At 42.2% G+C, this 22,754-nt stretch overlaps 1 protein-coding gene across 1 annotated transcript in view; it reads right to left on the bottom strand.

Moving 5' to 3' along the window:
• Positions 1-22,754, bottom strand: part of LOC138672548 (cell surface glycoprotein CD200 receptor 1-A-like) — a 78,945-nt gene that overhangs the window by 5,781 nt on the left and 50,410 nt on the right. The window contains exons 3-5 of the mRNA XM_069760632.1: positions 14,988-15,245; positions 11,372-11,468; positions 3,707-3,767 (exon numbers count right to left, since the gene is read on the bottom strand). Of these exons, the coding sequence (XP_069616733.1) occupies positions 3,707-3,767; positions 11,372-11,468; positions 14,988-15,245 (416 nt within the window). The remainder of the gene's footprint in view (positions 1-3,706; positions 3,768-11,371; positions 11,469-14,987; positions 15,246-22,754) is intronic.

The raw sequence follows: 22,754 nt of genomic DNA, 5'->3' as shown, positions 1-22,754 counted from the left end.
TCTCCTGATCGGTACAAGTCTCTGCGGTGAGCCCTCTTCCTGTGGATAGGCGTTAACTTGTTTTCTTCCAAGTGCATTGACACACCCCCTGTGCTCTTTCGGACTGATTTGCATATGGCTTCTATGCTAGATTTCTCATGACTGACACATCTGACCTCTACAAATCGGGGATCATTTTTATGGAATGATAAAAGTCTATACAGCCGAACCTCCGACTGCCATATGTGAAAACAGACCAACCGATTCTCTTTAATAACTTAGGCTACGTTCACATTTGCGTTGTTGGGCGCAGCATCGGCGACGCGACGCAACCAACAACGCATGTACACAACGCAGCATTTTGCGAGGCATAAGATCCTACAGATCGGGAATTTCGGCGCAGGGAAAACGCTACAAGTAGCGTCCCCTGCGCCCTGTCTTGTGCGTCGATATGATCAAGGTCACGGATAACAGAAATTTAGGTTGTATAGTACTGATGGCAACAGAACTAGCGATTCTCTTAGTACGCTTAGGGCAATCAGAAATAACATGAGCAGAATCGCCGCAGTAAAAACACAACCTATTCTGACGCCTGAATGTTTTACGTTCAGCTCCAGACAAAATCCTATCACACTGCATAGGCTCAGGGCTCCGCTAACAGGGCAACGCCAAAGTGTGCACAACTCTGCACTCGCGCAAGCGCCGATCAATCTGAATGGCCAGAGACATAGAATCACTCAGAACAGCAGGCGTGGGGAACCCCACCATAACATCTTTAATGGATTCAGAAAGACCCTTTCTGAAAATTGCCGCCAAGGCATCCTCATTCCATTTAGTCAGTACAGACCATTTTCTAAATTTCTGGCAATACAATTCTGCCGCTTCTTGACCTTGACACAGGGCTAACAAGATTTTCTCAGCCTGATCCACAGAATTAGGCTCATCATACAACAACCCCAATGCCTGAAAGAACGAATCAACATTAAGCAAAGCAGGATTGCCAGATTCCAGGAAAAATGCCCAATCCTGTGGGTCACCACGCAGCAGAGATATGATGATTTTAACCTGCTGAATAGGATCACCAGAAGACCGGGGTCTTAATGCAAAAAACAGTTTACAGTTATTTTTGAAACTCAAAAATTTGGATCTGTCACCAAAGAATAAATCAGGAGTGGGAATCTTAGGTTCTAAGGCAGGAGTTTGAACAATGAAATCTGAAATACCCTGTACCCTAGCAGTAAGCTGATCCACCCGAGAAACTAACTCCTGAACATTCATGTTAATACTAGACTCCGTAGCCACCCAGAGGTAAAGAGGGAGGAAAATACCAAACAGGCTAAGGAAAAAAAATGGCTCAAAAGCTTCCCGCTCTTCTTCTGAGATGCAATTAACTCATTGTAGGCCAGTTGTACTGTTACGATCTGGTGGCCTAGGAGCAGCATGAGACGGACTCTGGAAAAGGTGGTCCCTGTATTGACCTCAAATGCTGAACCTAGCAGCGCAACTAGAAGTAGCCATGGGGGGTACCTAACACTCCCTAGACCCCTCGGCACAGCCTAAGATCTAACTACCCCTAAAGACAGAAACAGGAAACCTATCTTGCCTCAGAAAATCCCCAAAGGATAGATAGCCCCCCACAAATATTGACTGTGAGAGGAGAGGGAAATAACATACGCAGATATGAAATCAGATTTTAGCATAGGAGGCCATACTAGCTAAAAAGAAAGAATAGAACAGAGTACTATGCGGTCAGTATAAAAACACTAGAAAATATCCACCGCAGAAAATACGGATCACCACATCTGACTAAAGACATGGGGGGTATATCTGCATCTCCAGAGAAATAGCTAGGCTGCAAAAAATCCTTCACAGATTAAGCTGGACAAGACAAAAACATGAAAAAGCACAGAACTATAAGGTCCACTGCAGGTGGACAGCAAAAACAAAGCCAGGACTTATCTTTGTAGAAAAGAACAGCAAACTGGAGAGACCAGCATGGAAGTGAATCCTTCCAGAACAATGGACAACTGGCACTGACTAAAGGATCCTGCAAAGCTATATACCCCAGTCAGTTTTGCAATTAGTAGATACACCTGTCCACTCCTGCAGTCCAGGCACAACTGCATTACCCTCCACAACCACCGGAGGGAGCCCAAAAGCTGAATTCACAACAGGCTAGCCAACTCGGTGACACTTATTATCTTCCACCCTGGATCTGTCCAGCTGCCATCTTACAACCCCTTTACAAAGCAATTTTTCATTTTTGCCCTTTCTTTTTCTTCATCCCTTTCTTCCAGGAGCCATAACTTTCTTTTTCCATGGAGATAGCCATATGAGGGCATGTTTTATTTTTTTCTGGACACTTTGCAGTTTTAAACTACACAATTCAATTTACTAAATAGATTACTGGAAACCAAGTAACAACATTTAAAATGAGGTGAAATGGTGAAAGGCACAAAATTCCCCCATTATTTTTTGGGTATAATTTTTATGTCATTCAAGTTTCAGCAAAAATAACCTGGCAATATGATTTTTTCAGGTCTGTATAATTATAGCGACACCAAACTTGAGACTTTTTTTTTGCAGCTTTTAATACTTTAAATAAACTCTGAACTTCTATAAAAATGGTTTACGTCACTATTTCTTGACCTTTTTTTGCTTTTAAATACATGGAGCTGTGTGGGGGATTTTTTTTTATTTTGCAGAGTAATCTGTAGGTTTTATTCTTCTGGTTTCTGATGATACATACAACTTTTTATTAAATTTTTCTCTTATTCTTCTCTTTTCTCTGCTCTATGTAGAAACAGGAAGACTTGTTTCCCTGCATAAATCATTCCCTTCTTCACCTCCAGACCCAGCTGCTCACTTTTTCAGTGACTCGTGAATTGTGCAGAGAAAATTGACCTCCTGTTTCTACATAGAGCTTAGAAGGATTTAGCTCATCAGTAATTAATCAGGTGATGTCACAGACCTAATGAAAAAGAGAAGAATTATCTGGGTAGAAAGGCAAAATGAGCAATTGTAAGTGCACAGTGCTATATAATATAATGACTGCACTATATTAAGAGGATAAAAATTTTGATTAGTGTGCTTCCTTTAAAATAAAAATTTGGCTTGTGCCATCATTTTCCAGGACTCAAAACTTTTTTTTGCTTTCTTTGGAGGCGTTTCATTTCACCGGTAAAATAATAAAAACCTTTAAAAGTTTGGTATCTCCGTAATCGTATCGACTTGAAGAATCACGTTCCTGGCTTATTATTTTCTGCACAGTAAGGCTATGTGCACACGTTCAGGATTTCTTGCAGAAATTTCCTGAGCAAAACCGGACATTTTCTGCAAGAAATCCGCATATGTTTTTCTAGCGGTTTTGTCGCATTTTTGACACGTTTTTTGTGCGTTTTTTTTTTTTTGCATTTTTGTCCGGAGCTTCCCAATGCATTAAATAGCAGGAAAAACGTGAAAAAACCCACAAAATTAATGAACATGATGCTTTTTTTACCACGATGCGTTTTTTTTGCGGAAAAAAACGCATCATGTGCACAAAAATTACGGAATGCAAAAAATCCTCAACGTGTGTACACAGCCTAAGGGTAAAAATGTGTATGTTTAACTTTTCACTGCACATAGAATTTTTTCCCTGTTTTCAAGTACATTATATGCTAAAATGAATGATTCAGAACTTCGAAAAGCAGACCATTATACGTTTCTCTGCTCATCTATTGATTACCTCTTCACCATGAATGTGGGTTAGCTGAGAGTCTGTGTGGACCATTGCTTTGAAGCGTGACCTGCGATACAAAAATAGTCAAATGCAGTTTATCTATATTACCTGTATATATAATACACAACGAAATATACATTACATTTGTATATTTCCAAATGTATAGATGGTTTAAAAAAAGGAAAGAGCAGGTATAAAATTAGAAACAACAAACCTGGCCAATTTTGTCTCAGTGAAAGATCATTTTAAAACTATCACGTACATACAGTGCATACCCATAGACAATACACACATATATACTGTATACACAATACATACACACACATTACATAAATGGGCATATGCAATATATACATACCATATGTCAATCATATAGATATTGCACTATGCAAACATCCATACACATTAAACACCCATACATACACAATGCATACATACACATATTGCATATAAATACACACACATTAAATACACATTACAGACACATACAGTATATACAATACATTCATATAAATGTGCAGGGGTGCATTCAGGGGTGCATACAGTATATACAATACATAATGTATATACAATACATGTATATACAATACATGTATATACAATACATAAATATACAATACATGTATGTATGTACAATACATGTATATACAATACATGTATATACAATACATAAATGTGCAGGGGTGCATACAGTATATACAATACATTCATATAAATGTGCAGGGGTGCATTCGTGCACTTGTATTCGTGTATTTTTATTCAAAGTACTTTTTTTTTCTAAGTACTCGGCAGTTATAACATGGCAGTTAGACAGGGCAGGAGACAGGTAAGACAATCTAAATCTATTCCCTATTCACTTGAAACAACACAAATACTCACCATATTTATTTGCATATTCTATATCCTGGCTGCTGCATTCACTCACACTCACCGCCCTTGCATTAACTCTCTACACTCCATCCATATCGGCCCCTCTGTCCTTGCCTCTCCTATGTATAGCACTCATGCTCTGTTCACATTGCTTAGCAGCGCAGATCCATTCAGTCCCACCATCCAACACAAGAGACGCTCTCACAAATCACTTAACCATCTGCTCACTCTTTCGATCCTCCTCCTCCTAGTTGCTGGAGACATATCTCCAAACCCCGGCCCCCCATGTTATAGCCAGTCCAACCTCCCAATTGCTACACCCAGAAACCCCTCTAACCTTATTAATATTCCCTGCATGCCTTCTGTCTCTTTGAATTGTGCCCTTTGGAATTCTCGCTCTGTGTGTAATAAACTCTCCTTCATTCATGACTTCTTCCTTTCTAATTCTCTTAATCTCCTGGCTCTTACTGAAACCTGGATCCAGCAGTCAGACACCACTGCTGCTGCTGCTCTTTCATATGGTGCACTACACTTTTCTCATACCCCAAGATCGGACAACAGAGCAGGTGGAGGCGTTGGTCTGCTCCTTTCACCAAAATGTACTTTCCAAGTTATCCCCCAAGTACCCTCACTTGTCTTCCCTTCCTTTGAGGTCCATGTGGTCAGACTCTACGTCCCCTTCTCCATGCGAGTGGTGGTGGTGTATCGTCCTCCCGGCCCCTCTCATCAGTTCCTGGATCACTTTGCCACCTGGCTTCCACACTTTCTTTCCTGTGACACCCCCACCCTTATCATGGGTGATTTCAACATCCCTATTGCCTCTCCCCTCTCCCCATCTGCTTCTCACCTTTTGGCTCTAACCTCCTCTTTCGGCCTCTCGCAGCATACTAACTCGCCAACACATGAAGATGGAAACTCCCTTGACTTGGTCTTCTCCCGGCTTTGCTCAGTGGATGATTTCACAAACTCCCCTCTCCCACTCTCTGACCACCACCTTCTTTCATTCTCTATCAAGAACTGCCATCCCGCTCAGGTCACCCCCACTTTCCACACTTATAGAAACATACAGGCCATTAACACCCAGGAACTTATGAAGAACTTGCAGTCCTCATTGGCCCCAATCTCCTCCATCTCATGTCCTGATTCTGCTCTGAAGCATTACAATGAAACCCTGCAAAGTGCCCTGGATGAAGCTTCTCCTCCTATACATAAAACAACTCGGCACAGACGGCAACAACCGTGGCACACGCTGCAAACACGTTTCCTGCAGCGGTGCTCCAGGTGCGCAGAACGTCTGTGGAGAAAATCTAATCTACCCGAAGATTTCATCCATTATAAGTTCATGCTAAAGACATACAATTCTGCCCTTCACCTCTCCAAACAAACCTACTTCAACACCCTCATCACCTCCCTGTCCAATAACCCTAAACGTCTGTTTGACACGTTCCAGTCCCTACTCAACCCAAGAGCGCAGGCCCCAACCACGGATCTCCGTGCTGACAATCTGGCCAATTACTTCAAAGAAAAAATTGACCATATTCGACAGGAAATCATCTCCCAATCTCTTCATACCATGCACTGTCCTCCCTCCCCCACTGCATCTAGTTCACTCTCTGACTTTGAACCAGTTACAGAAGAAGAAGTAAGCAGGCTCCTTGCATCTTCTCGCCCGACCACTTGCACCAGTGACCCCATTCCGTCACATTTCCTCCAGTCCCTTTCCCCGGCTGTCACCTCTCACCTAACAAAAATATTCAACCTTTCCCTCACTTCCGGTATTTTTCCCTCCTCATTTAAGCATGCCATCATACATCCATTACTTAAAAAACCATCCCTCGACCAAAACTGTGCCGCTAATTATAGACCTGTCTCTAATCTTCCCTTCATCTCTAAACTCCTCGAACGCCTGGTCCACTCCCGTCTTACCCGCTATCTCTCAGATAACTCTCTTCTCGACCCTCTTCAATCTGGTTTCCGCTCTTTACACTCTACTGAAACTGCCCTCACTAAAGTCTCTAATGACCTACTAACAGCTAAATCTAATGGTCACTACTCCATGCTAATTCTCTTGGATCTCTCTGCAGCATTTGATACTGTGGATCATCAGCTCCTCCTCACTATGCTCCGCTCCATCGGCCTCAAGGACACCGTTCTCTCCTGGTTCTCCTCCTATCTCTCTGACCGATCCTTCACTGTATGTTTCGCTGGTTCCTCCTCCTCTCACCTTCCCCTTACTGTTGGGGTTCCTCAAGGATCAGTCCTAGGCCCCCTCCTCTTCTCTTTGTATACTGCCCCTATTGGACAAACAATCAGTAGATTTGGCTTCCAGTACCATCTCTATGCTGACGACACCCAACTATACACTTCTTCTCCTGATCTCACGCCTGCCTTATTAGAAAACACCAGTGATTGTCTTACCGCTGTCTCTAGCATCATGTCCTCCCTCTATCTGAAACTAAACCTGTCAAAAACTGAACTCCTCGTGTTTTCTCCCTCTACTAACCTACCTTTGCCTGACATTGCCATCTCCGTTTGCGGTTCCACCATTACTCCAAAGCAACATGCCCGCTGCCTTGGGGTCATCCTTGATTCTGACCTTTCATTCACCCCCCACATCCGATCACTGGCTCGCTCTTCTTACCTGCATCTCAAAAACATTTCTAGAATTCGCCCTTTTCTTACTTTCGACTCTGCAAAAACTCTTACTGTTTCACTTATTCATTCTCGTCTGGACTATTGTAACTCTCTACTAATCGGCCTCCCTCTTATCAAACTCTCCCCGCTCCAATCTGTCCTGAATGCTGCTGCCAGGATCATATTCCTCACCAACCGTTACACCGATGCCTCTACCTTGTGCCAGTCATTACACTGGCTACCCATCCACTCCAGAATCCAGTACAAAACTACTACCCTCATCCACAAAGCACTCCATGGCTCAGCACCACCCTACATCTCCTCCCTGGTATCAGTCTACCACCCTACCCGTGCCCTCCGCTCCGCTAATGACCTCAGGTTAGCATCCTCAATAATCAGAACCTCCCACTCCCGTCTCCAAGACTTTACACGTGCTGCGCCGATTCTTTGGAATGCACTACCTAGGATAATACGATTAATCCCCAATCCCCACAGTTTTAAGCGTGCCCTAAAAACTCATTTGTTCAGACTGGCCTACCGTCTCAATGCATTAACCTAACGATCCCTGTGTGGCCTATATTAAAAAAAAAAAAAAAAAAAAAAAAAAATTAATTAACTGGTTCATGCAGCTTTACATGAACACCCAAGCCTTACACTATGGCTGGTCCGAATAACTATAGCAATTGTTACCATCCACCTCTCGTGTCTCCCCTTTTCCTCATAGTTTGTAAGCTTACGAGCAGGGCCCTCACTCCTCTTGATATCTGTTTTGAACTGTATTTCTGTTATGCTGTAATGTCTATTGTATGTACAAGTCCCCTCTATAATTTGTAAAGCGCTGCGGAATATGTTGGCGCTATATAAATAAAAATTATTATTATTATTATATAAAATACAGTACATACAGATAATACAAATGTATATACACAATACATATAAGATATACAGACATACCCATACATACACAATAAACATACATTAATTATTTATTATAAAGCGTTATCTTATTCTGCAGCGCTCACAATCTAAATTCCCTATCAGTATGTTTTTGGAGTGTGGGAGGAAACCGCAGTTCCCAGAGTAAACCCAGGCAAGCACAGGGAGAGCATACAAAGCCCTTGCAGATGTTGACCTGGGTGGGTTTTGAACCCAGGACCCCAGCGCTGCAAGGCTGCTGTGCCAACCACTGTGCCAACCACTGAGCCACCGTGCTGCCCTAACATTACACACATTAATACACAATCCATGTATACATACACATTTTACATAAACATATGGTATACACATAAGACATACATACATAATACTACATATACATATTGCATTATTCACACATACATACACACATTAAACACATGTATACACAACACACACATACATACACACATTACATATACAAATACGAATAATACATACATACCCATACATACATATAAATATTGCACTATGTACCCATACACACATTAAACACACATTACATATGTATGTATATAGACAATACTTGCATGAATATACACATAACATATGCACATAAGACATACATATTGATACATACATATAGATATTGCACTATACATACATACATACACATTAACACATTACACACATACTGTATATAGACAGTACATGCCGTGAGAAGGTCACTGGTAAAATACTATGTGAGATATGTATCACTGAGGAAGTTAGCCTCAGTGATATGAACCTGGAAAAATGCTCGAGCATACTACTATGTACTGAGAAGGGTTAATCAGCCATATAAAGGGATGGGTTTTTGTGGACAGCTGGGTGGGAGGCTGCTCACCTCACCATATCTCCACCACATGGTGTGGTCCAGAAGGTAAATGTGAAGCCTTGGGACTCATTTAGTCCTCAGTGTGTCTGGAGATTAGATCTCCAAAGCTGTACTCGTGTTAAAGAGACCTGACCCTTGTTTCCTACCCCCAGTGAATGGATCCCAGCAGCCACATAGACTGTACTGTATGCTATTTTATTTTCTCGTTATGCCAGAAGGGCTGTGCTTGTTTGCCTAATTAATGCACTGGTTTATGCAGTACATTTCTAATAAACCAGTTGAAAACTTAAATGGAAAGTGTCCTTGTGATTACCTCTTTGAGCAGCTGAGCAAGTCGATCTACCACAATGCATACATACACATGTTACATATATATATATATCTATAATATAACGCTGGGAGCGTCACTCTGCCCGAAGCCTTTATAGACTGCGCAAGCGCCGGTGCCGGCGCAGTCTGGGCCTCACAGAATGACGCTCCCAGGAGATCGCGGTATGCGTTCACACTGAACGCACACCGCGATCTCCAACAGAGAAGCAGAGACCGTCAGGAGGGTGAGCATTGGCCATATTCACCTGTCCCCGTTCCACCGCTGAGCGCCGCCATCTTCCCGGTCTTCGGCCTGTGACCTTCAGTTCAGAGGGCGCGATGACACGCTTAATGCGCGCCGGCGCCGCCCTCTGACTGAACAGTCACAGCCAGGAGACCGGGAAGATGGCGGCGCCCAGCAGTGGAACGGGGACAGGTGAATATAGTAAGTGCTGGGGGGGCCTGAGCTGGTGGCGATACCGGCACCTGACCCCCACAGCGCGCCGGTGTCCCCGCCTGCTCAGGCCCCCGGATGGGTGCAGCACATGACAGGATGGGGACGCAGGATGGGTGCAGCACATGACAGGATGGGGACGCAGGATGGGAGCAACACATGACAGGATGGGGACGCAGGATGGGGACGCAGGATGGGTGCAGCACATGACAGGATGGGGACGCAGGATGGGTGCAGCACATGACAGGATGGGGACGCAGGATGGGTGCAGTACATGACAGGATGGGGACGCAGGATGGGAGCAGCACATGACAGGATGGGGACGCAGGATGGGTGCAGCACATGACAGGATGGGGACGCAGGATGGGTGCAGCACATGACAGGATGGGGACGCAGGATGGAGCAGCACATACCAGGATGGAGACCATATACCAATATAAATGCTCGCCACCCGGGCGTAGAACGGGTTCAATAGCTAGTATATATATATATATATATATCTATATATATATATATATATATATATAAATATAAACCATAAAAATTGGAACAGCACAATGCTCACCGGTGGGTGCCTGGCCTCCCGGGCAGAATGGTCCACTCATCTGCCCACATAAACACAAAAATCCGCAAATGAAGGCAGCACTCCAAGTCCTTACGAAGGTAAAAATGTGTCTTTTATTGAACCCACATCTCTGTGCGACGTTTCGGCTCACACTGAGCCTTTTTCAAGCCTTGAAAAAGGCTCAGTGTGAGCCGAAACGTCGCACAGAGATGTGGGTTCAATAAAAGACACATTTTTACCTTCGTAAGGACTTGGAGTGCTGCCTTCATTTGCGGATTTTTATATATAAATATATATATACACATAAGACATACATACCCATACTATATACATGTAGATATTGAACTATGAAATCATACACACACATTAAACTCAAATTACACAAAGATATATACACAAAATATACATACATATGAATCACACATACATTACAAACACACACATACATACATACATACGAACATGTTGAGTCAAGAATAAAGGTAAGCAAGAAGATTGATATATCTGTACAAAGAAGATAAGTTCTTCCAACCCCAAATACATAGGCATTACTTAAGATGTAAAAAAAATGATAAAAAAATAACGTATGTATAGTATTTGTGGGTTGTGCATGGTATTGCTGCTCAACTCTATTGACCCCTGAACTTATTCATCCATTAGAGAGCTTGAGGCCAAGTGTTTGAACCAATTTGAACACGGATTGTCATTGTAATTCTAAAAGGTTCTTTACCAATGCCCCATCCCACACCACCACCATCATGTTTTCCAAAATGAGAAACCAAACAATATAAAATAATTTACATCAATGTTACGGTAAAACAAGAAGGACAAAGAGGTCAAGTTTCTCCTTGTGGAGAGCACCAAGTTGGTGTAAGGAGACTTACAGGCCATGCAATTTTATGCAAATATCCTCTTTATAGAGAAAGAGGAAAGGTGCCATCTGGTTGCAATCCTAAATATCAATACTGATGTATAGGATTGTTACATCCAAGTCGAAATCCTTGAGTTTCTGTCCTCTACTTCTCTGAAGAGACTTTGTAGTATTACCTGAGATATGACAGTTTCCAGATGAGAAGACATGCTAGGATTAGGACGACGCTGATCACAAATCCCAGAACCACGTAAGTAGTAATCCATTTTTTCCCTGTAGGAAAAAACAGCCGAAGATTTCAGAATGACTGGAGTTTACAAATATTAAAGGTTTATGATAAAAATTAGTGATGAGCGAATATACTCATTACACGAGATTTCTCGAGCACGCTCGGGGGTCCTCCAAGTATTTTTTAGTGTTCGGAGATTTAGTTTTCTTTGCCGCAGCTGAATGATTTACAGCTATTAGCCAGCTTGATTACATGTGGGGATTACCTAGCAACCAGGCAACCCCCACATGTAGTTATGCTGGCTAACAGATGTAAATCATTCATCTGCGGCAATAAAATCTAAATCTCCAAGCACTAAAAAATACTCGGAGGACCCCCGAGCGTGCTCGAGAAATCTCGAATAACGAGTATATTTGCTCATCACTAATAAAAATATAAATAATTTTACAAGTCCAATCACTTAAAGGCTAAGAAATGCTTAGAATTTAAGTCCAAATAAAATGATTTTTCAATGTAAGTTTTCTTTACATTTTTAATTTTCAGACTTTCAGTTTCATCTTTCTTTTCTTTTTCTTTTTTAAGAGATTCTCATCTTATTAAGTGATGGCATTTTGTTTGAATATCTGTTGAGATCCGATCTTCGGGACCCCCGTACAGGCAGAGAATGAAGAAATGGCGGTTCTAATATAGGTATTGAATCCCCCCAAAAAAACTTTTTAATTGATACCATGATTTTGTAAATTGACTAACAATTATAGTTAGTGCATTAACCCCTTCACAAACTTTGACGTATTTTCACATCAAAAGTTGTGTCACTGCGTCTTTCCCTGTACATGATGGCTGATTTAATCAGTCATCATGTGGCTCTAACAGCTGAAGGTGGAGTGGTGCTCTTCCCGTGGTTGCTAACCAGTTAAATCCCACTGTCGGTGGGCTGGCTGGAAGAGTGTCATTCATCCCGCCTAACGGTGCACCTGTCACGTGATCCTGGGGTGCCAAAGGTCTTCATGATCAAAAATGGTGAATTTTTTACATATTTTAAAATAACAAATACTTGCTTTTTCGAGCGCTGGATTCACCATTTTTGATTGTCTCTGCCTGGACCTGGGCAACTCCGTGCGCTGGGTGTGGACACACAGGTTTTCCTCAGAAGAAGGCAAGTAATGAGCAAAGCTGGATGAAATTGCAAGAAGCATTTCCTCACATCTCTCAGGAATAAGGCAATCCCAATGAAGTTAAACTGGGTTACAGTCCAAGATGGAATACGTAGCCAGGGGAACATCTCTACACTGAAGGGATAACTCCAGAATTTGATGAGAATTGAACAAAAGAGGGCTTTACAAGGATTAACCACATTGTGGTGGCCATGCTTACCATCTGGTCCATCAGCAGACTGCTGTGATGTGTACAAGTTGCCATAGAGGATCCTTTGAATGGATGAGCTGAAAACATTTTTTTTTCTTCTTTGCTATAAAGGTCTTCATGACAGCCTGGTGTCTGTTGATGACCCCATGCCTTATATTACGATCCTCCTGTGAAAGCCGGCTCGTAGCCGGCATTCATAGGAAATCGTGATTTCTACTATACATTGCAGTAGTGCTGAAGCCCTTCTATGTATAGTACAAGCGATCAGATGATCACAACTTCAAATCTCCTAAGGGGGCTATGGAAGGCGAACAAAACATCGTATCTACACCAAAATGGTATCAGTAAAAACATCAGCTCAGGGTTCAAAAAATAAGCTCTTACTCAGCCCCAGAAATTAAAATTAAAAGCGTTATAGGTCTTGAAAAATTGCTACATAAGCAAAACTGTTTTTTCTTACAAATGTAAAAAAAGATTTCACCACTTAAATAAAATAAAAAAACTACACATATTTTGGCATCTGCGTACTTGGATTGACCTGAAGAATGATGTTGTCTGAACAACTGTGGAATTGTCCTGCAAAAAACAAGCCCTCTTATGGCTATGTGGACATAAAGATAAAACAAGTTATGACTCTCGGAAGAAAGGGAGGAAAAAACAAACAAAAGCTCGAAAACAGAAAATTGCAAGGTCATGAGGGGGTTAATCAGAGAATCCTCCATTTGCTATAATTACGTCTTTGCAGATATTTGTACTTTAAGTGCTCAGCTTTTGGAGACATTTATCACATTTTTTTTTACAATTTTTAGTGGTTCCCTCTCAGGAGGGCGTTAATTGTGTCATGCTTTACGTGCCACCAATATTTTTCCCCACAGTCATTCTTATTAATGTCCCTACATTTCTTTGCTGCACCTTTCCAGCCCTCTTTTTTGCCCACCTGAATGTCAAGCACCTAGAGATCAAGCACAACTCTCCATTTTGAATTGATGCTTGATGACACCCAAAAATTTGCTGACTCTTCTGAGAGTTCAGGTCACCCATTTTTAGGAATTTTTTAGTGGAATTTATCAGAGCAGTGGAAAACATGAAGATATCTACTGCTCCCATTGTGTTCCCTAAATGCTGACTACAAGATACAGCTAGCTCCTCCTTGTGCTGGTTGTCTACAGTGGTCAACATAAATGATTACACCCCTTTAAAAAATAATATTTTAATAAATATGTCACTAAACATAAGAATAATTTCCAAATTATTGACAAGATTGAGTTTCATAGAAAAATGTTTAACCCATAACATGAGAGTAAGGTTAATAATATAACTTTCATTAGAAAATCTTTAGTTTTACTCAACTTACTTGATGCCAAAAATGAGTACAGCCCAGATCAAAAACTACCACATCTACTATTTTGTAGACCTCCATGATTTTTAAGGACAATGCCAAGTCTTTTAGGACTAGAAGGAACAAGTTGGTGATGTATTGCATTCTTCAAGAGTGACCTCTTTTAGAGCTTGGACGCTGGATGGAGAGTGATGATGACAACTTGTCTCTTCAGAAATCCCCATGGGTGTTCGGTTGGGGTCAGATCAAGAAACACTTGACCACTCAATTTCATTGATGGTATTGTAAAGTCACAGATGTACTACTCCATATTGAATGAGAAGATGCCACCAACACTCTGGGCCCTTGGTAGATGTGCACATTTCCAACATGACAATGAAAACATCTGTTGCATCTCCGAAGAAGAATGAGGTGAAAGTGATTCAGTGGCCAATTATCTCCTGATCTGAAACCAATTGAACATCTATGGAGATCCTGAAGAGACAAGTTGTCATCACTCTCCAGCATCCAGGCTCTAAAAGAGCTCATTCTTGAGGATGAAAAAAGATGATGCAGTATGTCACCAACTTGTTCTTTTCACATCCAAATAATCTAAAAGGATCTAAAAAGAAAAATACTAGAAGTAGTTGTTTTTTCCCATTAACTAATTTCAGTAAAACTAAAGGTTTTGTAATGAAAGTTATGTTATTACCTTAGTTTCACTCTATGGATTAAAAAATGTTCTATGGAAAATCAGTCTAGTCAAAGTTTTAGAAACTCTTCTTGCTTCTTAATTTTCAAAGGGGGTCTACTTATTTATGCTGAGCACTTTAGATATTAGTTTCCTAAAATAAAGAAAAAATATGATGTAAATACTTACCACCACTCAACGAAATGTCTTCCTTCCATGGATTTCTTAACGTTGGATGAGACACAACACAAGTCACCGACGTTCCATTAATTCTCTTTTTCATGAATGTGCTGATCACTGACCATGTCCGATCCGGATCTTCCAGTTTTGTAGTGTTTATATCATCTGAATGTGGGATCCAGGAGATTTCCGCAGGTGGATTTCCTCCAATGGCTCTACACTCAGGAGATCCGTCATTGTTTAATTTCAGGAATGTAGATGGCTGAGCTGAGGAAGAACATGACATTTGGGTATTACTACAATGAGATTTGTGAACATCAGATGAAGGGGTTGTACCTTTGCCCTGTTTCTAAAGATCTCCATGAATAAGTAAGCCATCCATTGGATGTGCTGCAAAATATAGGTTATAAATAACCAGGGTACCGCTGAAAACGTGATCTTGTCCCGCAAAAAAAAGAGCCGCCATACAGCATCATAAGCAAAAACATAAAAAAGGTATAGTCCTCAAAATAAAGCGATGCCAAAATAATTATTTTTTCTATAAATAGCTTTTATTGTATAAAAGCATCAACACATAAAAAAAATGATATAAATGAGATATCGCTGTAATCGTACTGACCCGAAGAATAAAACTGCTTTATCCATTTTACCAAACGTGGAACGGTATAAACGCCTCCCCGAATAGAGATTCATGAATAGCTGGTTTTTGGTCATTCTGCCTCACAAAAATCGGAATAAAAAGCGATCAAAAACTATCACGTGTCAGAAAATGTTACCAATAAAAATGTCAACTCATCCCGCAAAAAACAAGACCTCACATGACTCTGTGGACCAAAATATGGAAAAATTATAGGTCTCAAAATGTGGAGACGCAAAAACATTTTTGCTATAAAAAGCGTCTTTTAGTGTGTTACAGCTGCCAATCATAAAAATCCGATATAAGAAAACAATATTAAAGAAAATCAAACCCACCTTCATCACCCCATTAGTTAGGGAAAAATAATAAAATTAAAAAAAAATATTTATTTCCATTTTCTCATTAGGATTAGGGTTAGGGCTAGGGTTAGGGTTAGGGCTAGGATTAGGGTTGGGGCTAGGGTTGGAGCTAAAGTTAGGGTTAGGGTTGGGGCTAAAGTTAGGGTTAGGGTTGGGGCTAAAGTTAGGGTTAGGGTTGGGGCTAAAGTTAGGGTTAGGGTATGGATTACATTTACGGTTGGGATTAGGGTTGGGATTAGAGTTAGGGGTGTGTCAGGGTTAGGGGTGTGGTTAGGGTTACCGTTGGGATTAGGGTTAGGGGTGTGTTTGGATTAGGGTTTCAGTTATAATTGGGGGGTTTCCACTGTTTAGGCACATCAGGTGCTCTCCAAACACGACATGGCGTCCGATCTCAAATCCAGCCAATGCTGCGTTTTGAAAAAGTAAAACACTGCTCCTTCCCTTCCGAGCTCTCCCATGCGCCCAAACAGGGGTTTACCCCAACATATGGGGTATCAGCGTACTCGGGACAAATTGGACAATAACTTTTGGGGGCCAAGTTCTCTTGTTATCCTTGGGAAAATAAAAATATGGGGGCTAAATTCATTTTTGTGGGGAAAAAAAGATTTTTAATTTTCACGGCTCTGCGTTGTAAACTGTAGTGAAACACTTGAGGCTTCAAAGTTCTCACAACACATCTAGATAAGTTCCTTGGGAGGTCTAGTTTCCAATATGGGGTCACTTGTGGGGGGTTTCTACTGTTTGGGTACTGTTATGAAAGGTAATTCAGTACCACAATGGACATAGAGGTCAGTGCACATACAGTGACCTGGCAATAACCCAAAAAATAAGAACGAGCTCTGAGACGTGGGAACTCTGTTGACCGCAATCCCTAATCCTCTCCAACACAACTAGAGGCAGCCGTGGATTGCACCTAACGCTGCCTATGCAACTCGGCACGGCCTGAGAAACTAGCTAGCCTGAAGATAGAAAATAAGCCTACCTTGCCTCAGAGAAATACCCCAAAGGAAAAGGCAGCCCCCACATATATTGACTGTGAGTTAAGATGAAAAGACAAACGTAGAGATGAAATAGATTTAGCAAAGTGAGGCCCAACTTCCTGAACAGAGCGAGGATAGAAAAGGTAACTTTGCGGTCAACACAAAACCCTACAAAAACCACGCAAAGGGGGCAAAAAGACCCTCCGTACCGAACTAACGGCACGGAGGTACACCCTCTGCGTCCCAGAGCTTCCAGCAACCAGAAAAAATAAATTGACAAGCTGGACAGGAAAAAACAGCAAACAAATAGCAAAGAGGAACTTAGCTATGCAGAGCAGCAGGCCACAGGAACAATCCAGAAGGAAACAGGTCCAATACTAGAACATTGACTGGAAGCCAGGATCAAAGCACCAGGTGGAGTTAAATAGGGTAGCACCTAACGACTTCACCATATCACCTGAGGAAGGAAACTCAGAAGCCGCAGTACCACTTTCCTCCATCAACGGAAGCTCACAGAGAGAATCAGCCGAAGTACCACTTGTTACCACAAGAGGGAGCTCTGCCACAGAATTCACAACAGGGTACATCAGGGGCTCTGCAAATGCAACGTGACGCCTGCAGACCAATCCATCTAATTCTGTATTCCAAATGGCGCTCCTTCTCTTCTGAGCTCTGCCATGTGCCCAAACAGTGGTTCCCCCCCACATATGGGGTATCAGCGTACTCAGGACAAATTGGCCAACAACAATTGGTGTCAAATTTATCCTGATACCCTTGTGAAAATACAAAACTGGGGGCTAAAAAATCATTTTTGTGAAAACATTTTTTTTATTTTCACGGCTCTGCTTTATAAGCTGTAGTGAAACACTTGGGGGTTCAAAGCTCTCAAATCACATCTAGGTAAGTTCCTTAGGGGGTCTACTTTCCAAAATGGTGTCACTTGTGGGGGGTTTTAATGTTTAGGCACATCAGGGGCTCTCCAAACGTGACATGGTGTCCCATCTCAATTCCAGTCAATTTTGCATTGAAAAGTCAAACGGCGCTCCTTCCCTTCCGAGCTCTGCCATGTGCCCAAGCAGTCGTTTACCCCCACATATGGGGTATCAGCGTACACAGGACAAATTTCACAACAATTTTTGGGGTTTAATTTCTTCTCTTACCCTTGGGAAAATAAAAAATTGGTGGCGAAAAGATCATTTTTGTGAAAAAATATGATTTTTTATTTTTACGGCTCTGCATTATAAACTTCTGTGAAGCACTTGGTGGGTCAAAGTGCTCACCACACATCTAGATAAGTTCCTTAGGGGGTCTACTTTCCAAAATGGTGTCACTTGTGGGGGGTTTGAATGTTTAGGCACATCAGGGGCTCTCCAAACGCAACATGGCGTCCCATCTCAATTCCAGTCAATTTTGCATTGAAAAGTAAAATGGCACTCCTTTCCTTCCGAGCTCTGTCATGCGCCCAAACAGTGGTTTACCCCCACATATGGGGTATCAACGTACTCAGGATAAATTGTACAATAACTTTTGTGGTCCATTTTCTACTGTTATCCTTGGTAAAATAAAACAAATTGGAGCTGAAATAAATTTTGTGTGAAAAAAAGTTAAATGTTCATTTTTATTTAAACATTCCAAAAATTCCTGTGAAACACTTGAAGGGTTAATAAACTTCTTGAATGTAGTTTTGAGCACCTTGAGGGGTGCAGTTTTTAGAATGGTGTCACACTTGGGTATTTTCTATCATATAGACCCCTCAAAATGACTTCAAATGAGATGTGGTCCCTAAACAAAAATGGTGTTGTAAAAATGAGAAATTTCTGGTCAACTTTTAACCATTATAACTCCCTAACAAAAAAAAAATTTGCGTTCCAAAATTGTGCTGATGTAAAGTAGACATGTGGGAAATGTTACTTATTAAGTATTTTGTGTTACATATCTGTGATTTAAGGGCATAAAAATTAAAAGTTGGAAAATTGCGAAATTTTCAACATTTTTGCCAAATTTCCATTTTTTTCACAAATAAACGCAAGTTATATCGAATAAATTTTACCACTATCGTGAAGTACAATATCTCTCGAGAAAACATTGTCAGAATCGCCAAGATCCGTTGAAGCGTTCCAGAGTTATAACCTCATAAAGAGATAGTTGTCAGAATTGTAAAAATTGGCCCGGTCATTAACGTGCAAACCACCCTCGGGGCTTAAGGGGTTAAGTAAATTGTTCGAGTTCGATGAACGACTCGAACACCGCTCAAAACAGCTCGAATTTGAAATTGGCGAACAGTTTGACTCGAACACCGCTCATCTCTAGTCAGGGGATAACGTTCTCCTGGAATCACCAAACCCAGACTCCTCCATCAGACGCAGATAGAGAAGTGTGATCTATCAATGCACAGAACACGTCTCCTCCAGAGTCCCGTTATTCTTGGTGATGTAAGGCTACATGCCACTGCTTGGCCATTAAAACCCATGCCATGAAGTCAGTACAGATTTGGAGCTTTGAAACTTTGAGAGAAGCGGAAGAGAAAGTGGTCAGGATGTAACCGCAAATATGCAAATCACATATAAGTGGTCAGTGCAGTAGGTGTTAAACACAAAAGAGGTTGCCTCTATACCTCATGTATCTCACTATATATATATATATATATATATATATATATATACATATATATATATATATATATATATATATATATTTGAAGAGTATGTAGAGGACTGTGCAAAAGTTTTAGGCAGATGTAGAAAAAGTGCTGTAAAAATACGCTCTAGAATAGAAGTGTTACTAGTTCATTTTTATCAATTAACAAAATGGAAAGTGAATGAACGTAACAGAAGTCTAAATTACATTAATATTTGGTGACTGCTTTTTTGCCTTAAAAACAGCATAAATTCTAGGTAACCCTGCAGAGAATCAGGGATTTTGTAAGATTATAGTCAGGTGTATGAGTAACCAATTATACCAAACAGGTGATAATGATCAGTGATGAGCCCTAGGGCTCCTACTTTTTTCCATCTATACCCTTGGCCTAGGACAACTCATAAAGTCCCCTGGCTTCCAGTACCACCTGTATGCGGACGACACTCAGATCTACCTCTCTGGCCCAGATGTCACCTCTCTGCTGTCCAGAATCCTGAAGTGTCTGTCAGCCATATCCTCCTTCTTCACCTCTCGCTTCCTAAAACTCAATGTAGACAAAACCGAACTCATCATCTTTCCCCCACCTCACGTATCCCCCCTACCTGACCTATCTATTATGGTAAATGGCATCACGTTCTCTCCCGCACCTGAAATCTGCTGCCTCGGAGTAACTCTCCACTCTGCCCTGTCCTTCAAATCTCACGTCCAAACTCTTGCCACCTCCTGTCACCTCCAACTCAAAATTATTGCCGGAATCCGTTCCTTCCTCAGCCCACAATCTACCAAAACTCTTGTGCATGCTCTCATCATCTCCCGCCTCGATTACTGCAACACCCTCCTCTGTGGCCTCCCAGCTAACTCTCTTGCACCACTCCAGTCTGTCCTCAACTCTGCTGCCCGGCTAATCCACCTCTCTCCTCGCTACTCCCCTCTGCAAATCCCTCCACTGACTCCCAATTCCCAAATGAATCCAGTTCAAACTACTAACACTGATCTACAAAGCCATTCACAACCTGTCCCCTCCCTATATCTCTGAACTAATCTCCCAATATCTTCCCACACGTGATCTCCAATCCTCCCAAGACCTGCTACTCTCCTCCACACTTATTCGTTCCTCACTAGTGTTGAGCGATACCTTCCGATATTGGAAAGTATCGGTATCGGTTTGGATCGGCCGATATTCAAAAAATATCGGATATCGCCGATACCGATACCCGATCCCAATGCAAGTCAATGGGACCAAAATATCGGAATTAAAATAAACCCTTTCTTTCCTTGTAGGTTCATTCTACATGAAGGAAAACAACTAAGAATAATGTAGGATGTATTGGGGGAGGTGGCGGAGACATTAAAGGCAATGAGGATTAGCCCAATCAAATAGAATAGCATGATTTTTTTTTTTTTAAAGACGTTCGGATTGAAAAAGATATTGACTATGTAAATTTTTTTTTATTTTGTCAGATATTGATGTTTCACTATTCCACGACCTTCCCCTTCTTTTTTTCCTTTTCCCACACTTTCATCTTCATCATCATCAGCATCTTTGACATCAACTTCTTCACCTTATTCATCTTCTTCATCTTCTACCTATTTTTTTTTTTTTATTACATTCTTCATATTCATTTTCTTCAACTATTATTATTCTTCCTATTCTACATATTCTTTTTATTCCACTGTTATTGTTCTTCCTATTCTACTTCTTCATCATATTCTCATTTGTGACAGCCTCAGGCATTCCCGTAGTTGTTATCTATAAAAGTTGGAAGATTACACCTTCCGTTCTGCCAGTCACAAAAGTTACATTTGTCCGCGTTCAGTTTGGCCTGCAGCATCAGGCTTTATCCAGGGGCACCACGAGGAGGAACGGACTCACCCCCATACACTGCTTAGTCTTCTTCTGCATATAATTTAGATAATATCTTTTGCTCTGATATTAAGTCTTATGCTTAATGTTCTTCTGCTCTTTGTTCTGCAGCCTCTTGTTCTTCTGCTTCTCGGTCTTCCATGTCGTCGTCTCCAGGGTCGTCGTCTTCAGTGTCGTCATCTCCGCCGTCGTCGTCTCCGCCGTCGTCGTCTACGCCGTCGTCGTCTCCGCCGTCGTCGTCGTCTCCGCCGTCGTCGTCTCCGCCGCCGTCGTCGTCGTCATCGGGGTGGTCTTCCGGGTCGTCGTCGTCGTCATCGGGGTGGTCTTCCGGGTCGTCGACTTTAGGGTCTTAAACTTGGAAATGTAGCAGAAGGTACAAGAAGGCTGTGAAAATGCCAAGAACCAGCTGATGGAACTGGAACTCGGATGGCTACCCGAAGGTTCAAGAGCCTATGGAACTACCGAGGACCTGCTGACGTTACTGGAACCCGGTTACTAAGCAGGAGGTACCCGTGCTAAAAAGCACTACCAAGGACCGCCTGACGTTGGCGGAACTCGGATACCCAGAAGGAGGCACCTAAGCCAAAGGCTCTGCCCGGAACCAGCTGACGTTACTGGAACCAGGATGGGGAGCAGAAGGTACAAGAGCAAAAGACACTGCCGAGAACCAGCTGACGGTACTGGAACCCGGATGGGTAGCCGAAGGTCCAAGAGCCAATGGAACTACCGAGGACCAGCTGACGTTACTGGAACCCGGTTACTAAGCAGGAGGTAACCGTGCCTGAAAGCACTACCAAGGACCACCTGACGTTGGTGGAACTTGGATACCCAGAAGGAGGCACCTAAGCCAAAGGCTCTGCCCGGAACCAGCTGACGTTACTGGAACCAGGATGGGGAGCAGAAGGTACAAGAGCAAAAGACACTGCCTAGAACCAGCTGACGGTGCTGGAACCAGGTGGTGGACCCGAAGGCCCACAGGAGAGGAGAGAACAGCTAGGCCGCGAGGCAGCCGCAGTTACCGAACCCCAACAGTCCTACAGGGGGAGCTGGGCCTACTGGCACTACAGAACCAGCCTTGACTACCAGTTCACGCAGCCCACATAGGAAGCTCCTAAACTGGAGGCACCCTGGAGTTGGCTAACCCGACCGCACCACGACGGGGCAAGCATAGGCGTCTCAGTGAGGTTGACACAACCCAGAAACAGCTGACGGTGCTGAAACCAGGCTTGGCACGAGGGAGTACCTGTGACAAGAACACTGCCGAGAACCAGCTGGCGGTGCTGGAACCCAGATGCGTTG

The sequence above is a fragment of the Ranitomeya imitator genome, chromosome 3 (assembly GCF_032444005.1).
Source record: "Ranitomeya imitator isolate aRanImi1 chromosome 3, aRanImi1.pri, whole genome shotgun sequence".
Taxonomy (NCBI): domain Eukaryota; kingdom Metazoa; phylum Chordata; class Amphibia; order Anura; family Dendrobatidae; genus Ranitomeya; species Ranitomeya imitator.
The sequence above is the reverse complement of the archived record's forward strand: the minus strand, read 5'-3'. Positions and strand labels throughout refer to the sequence as shown.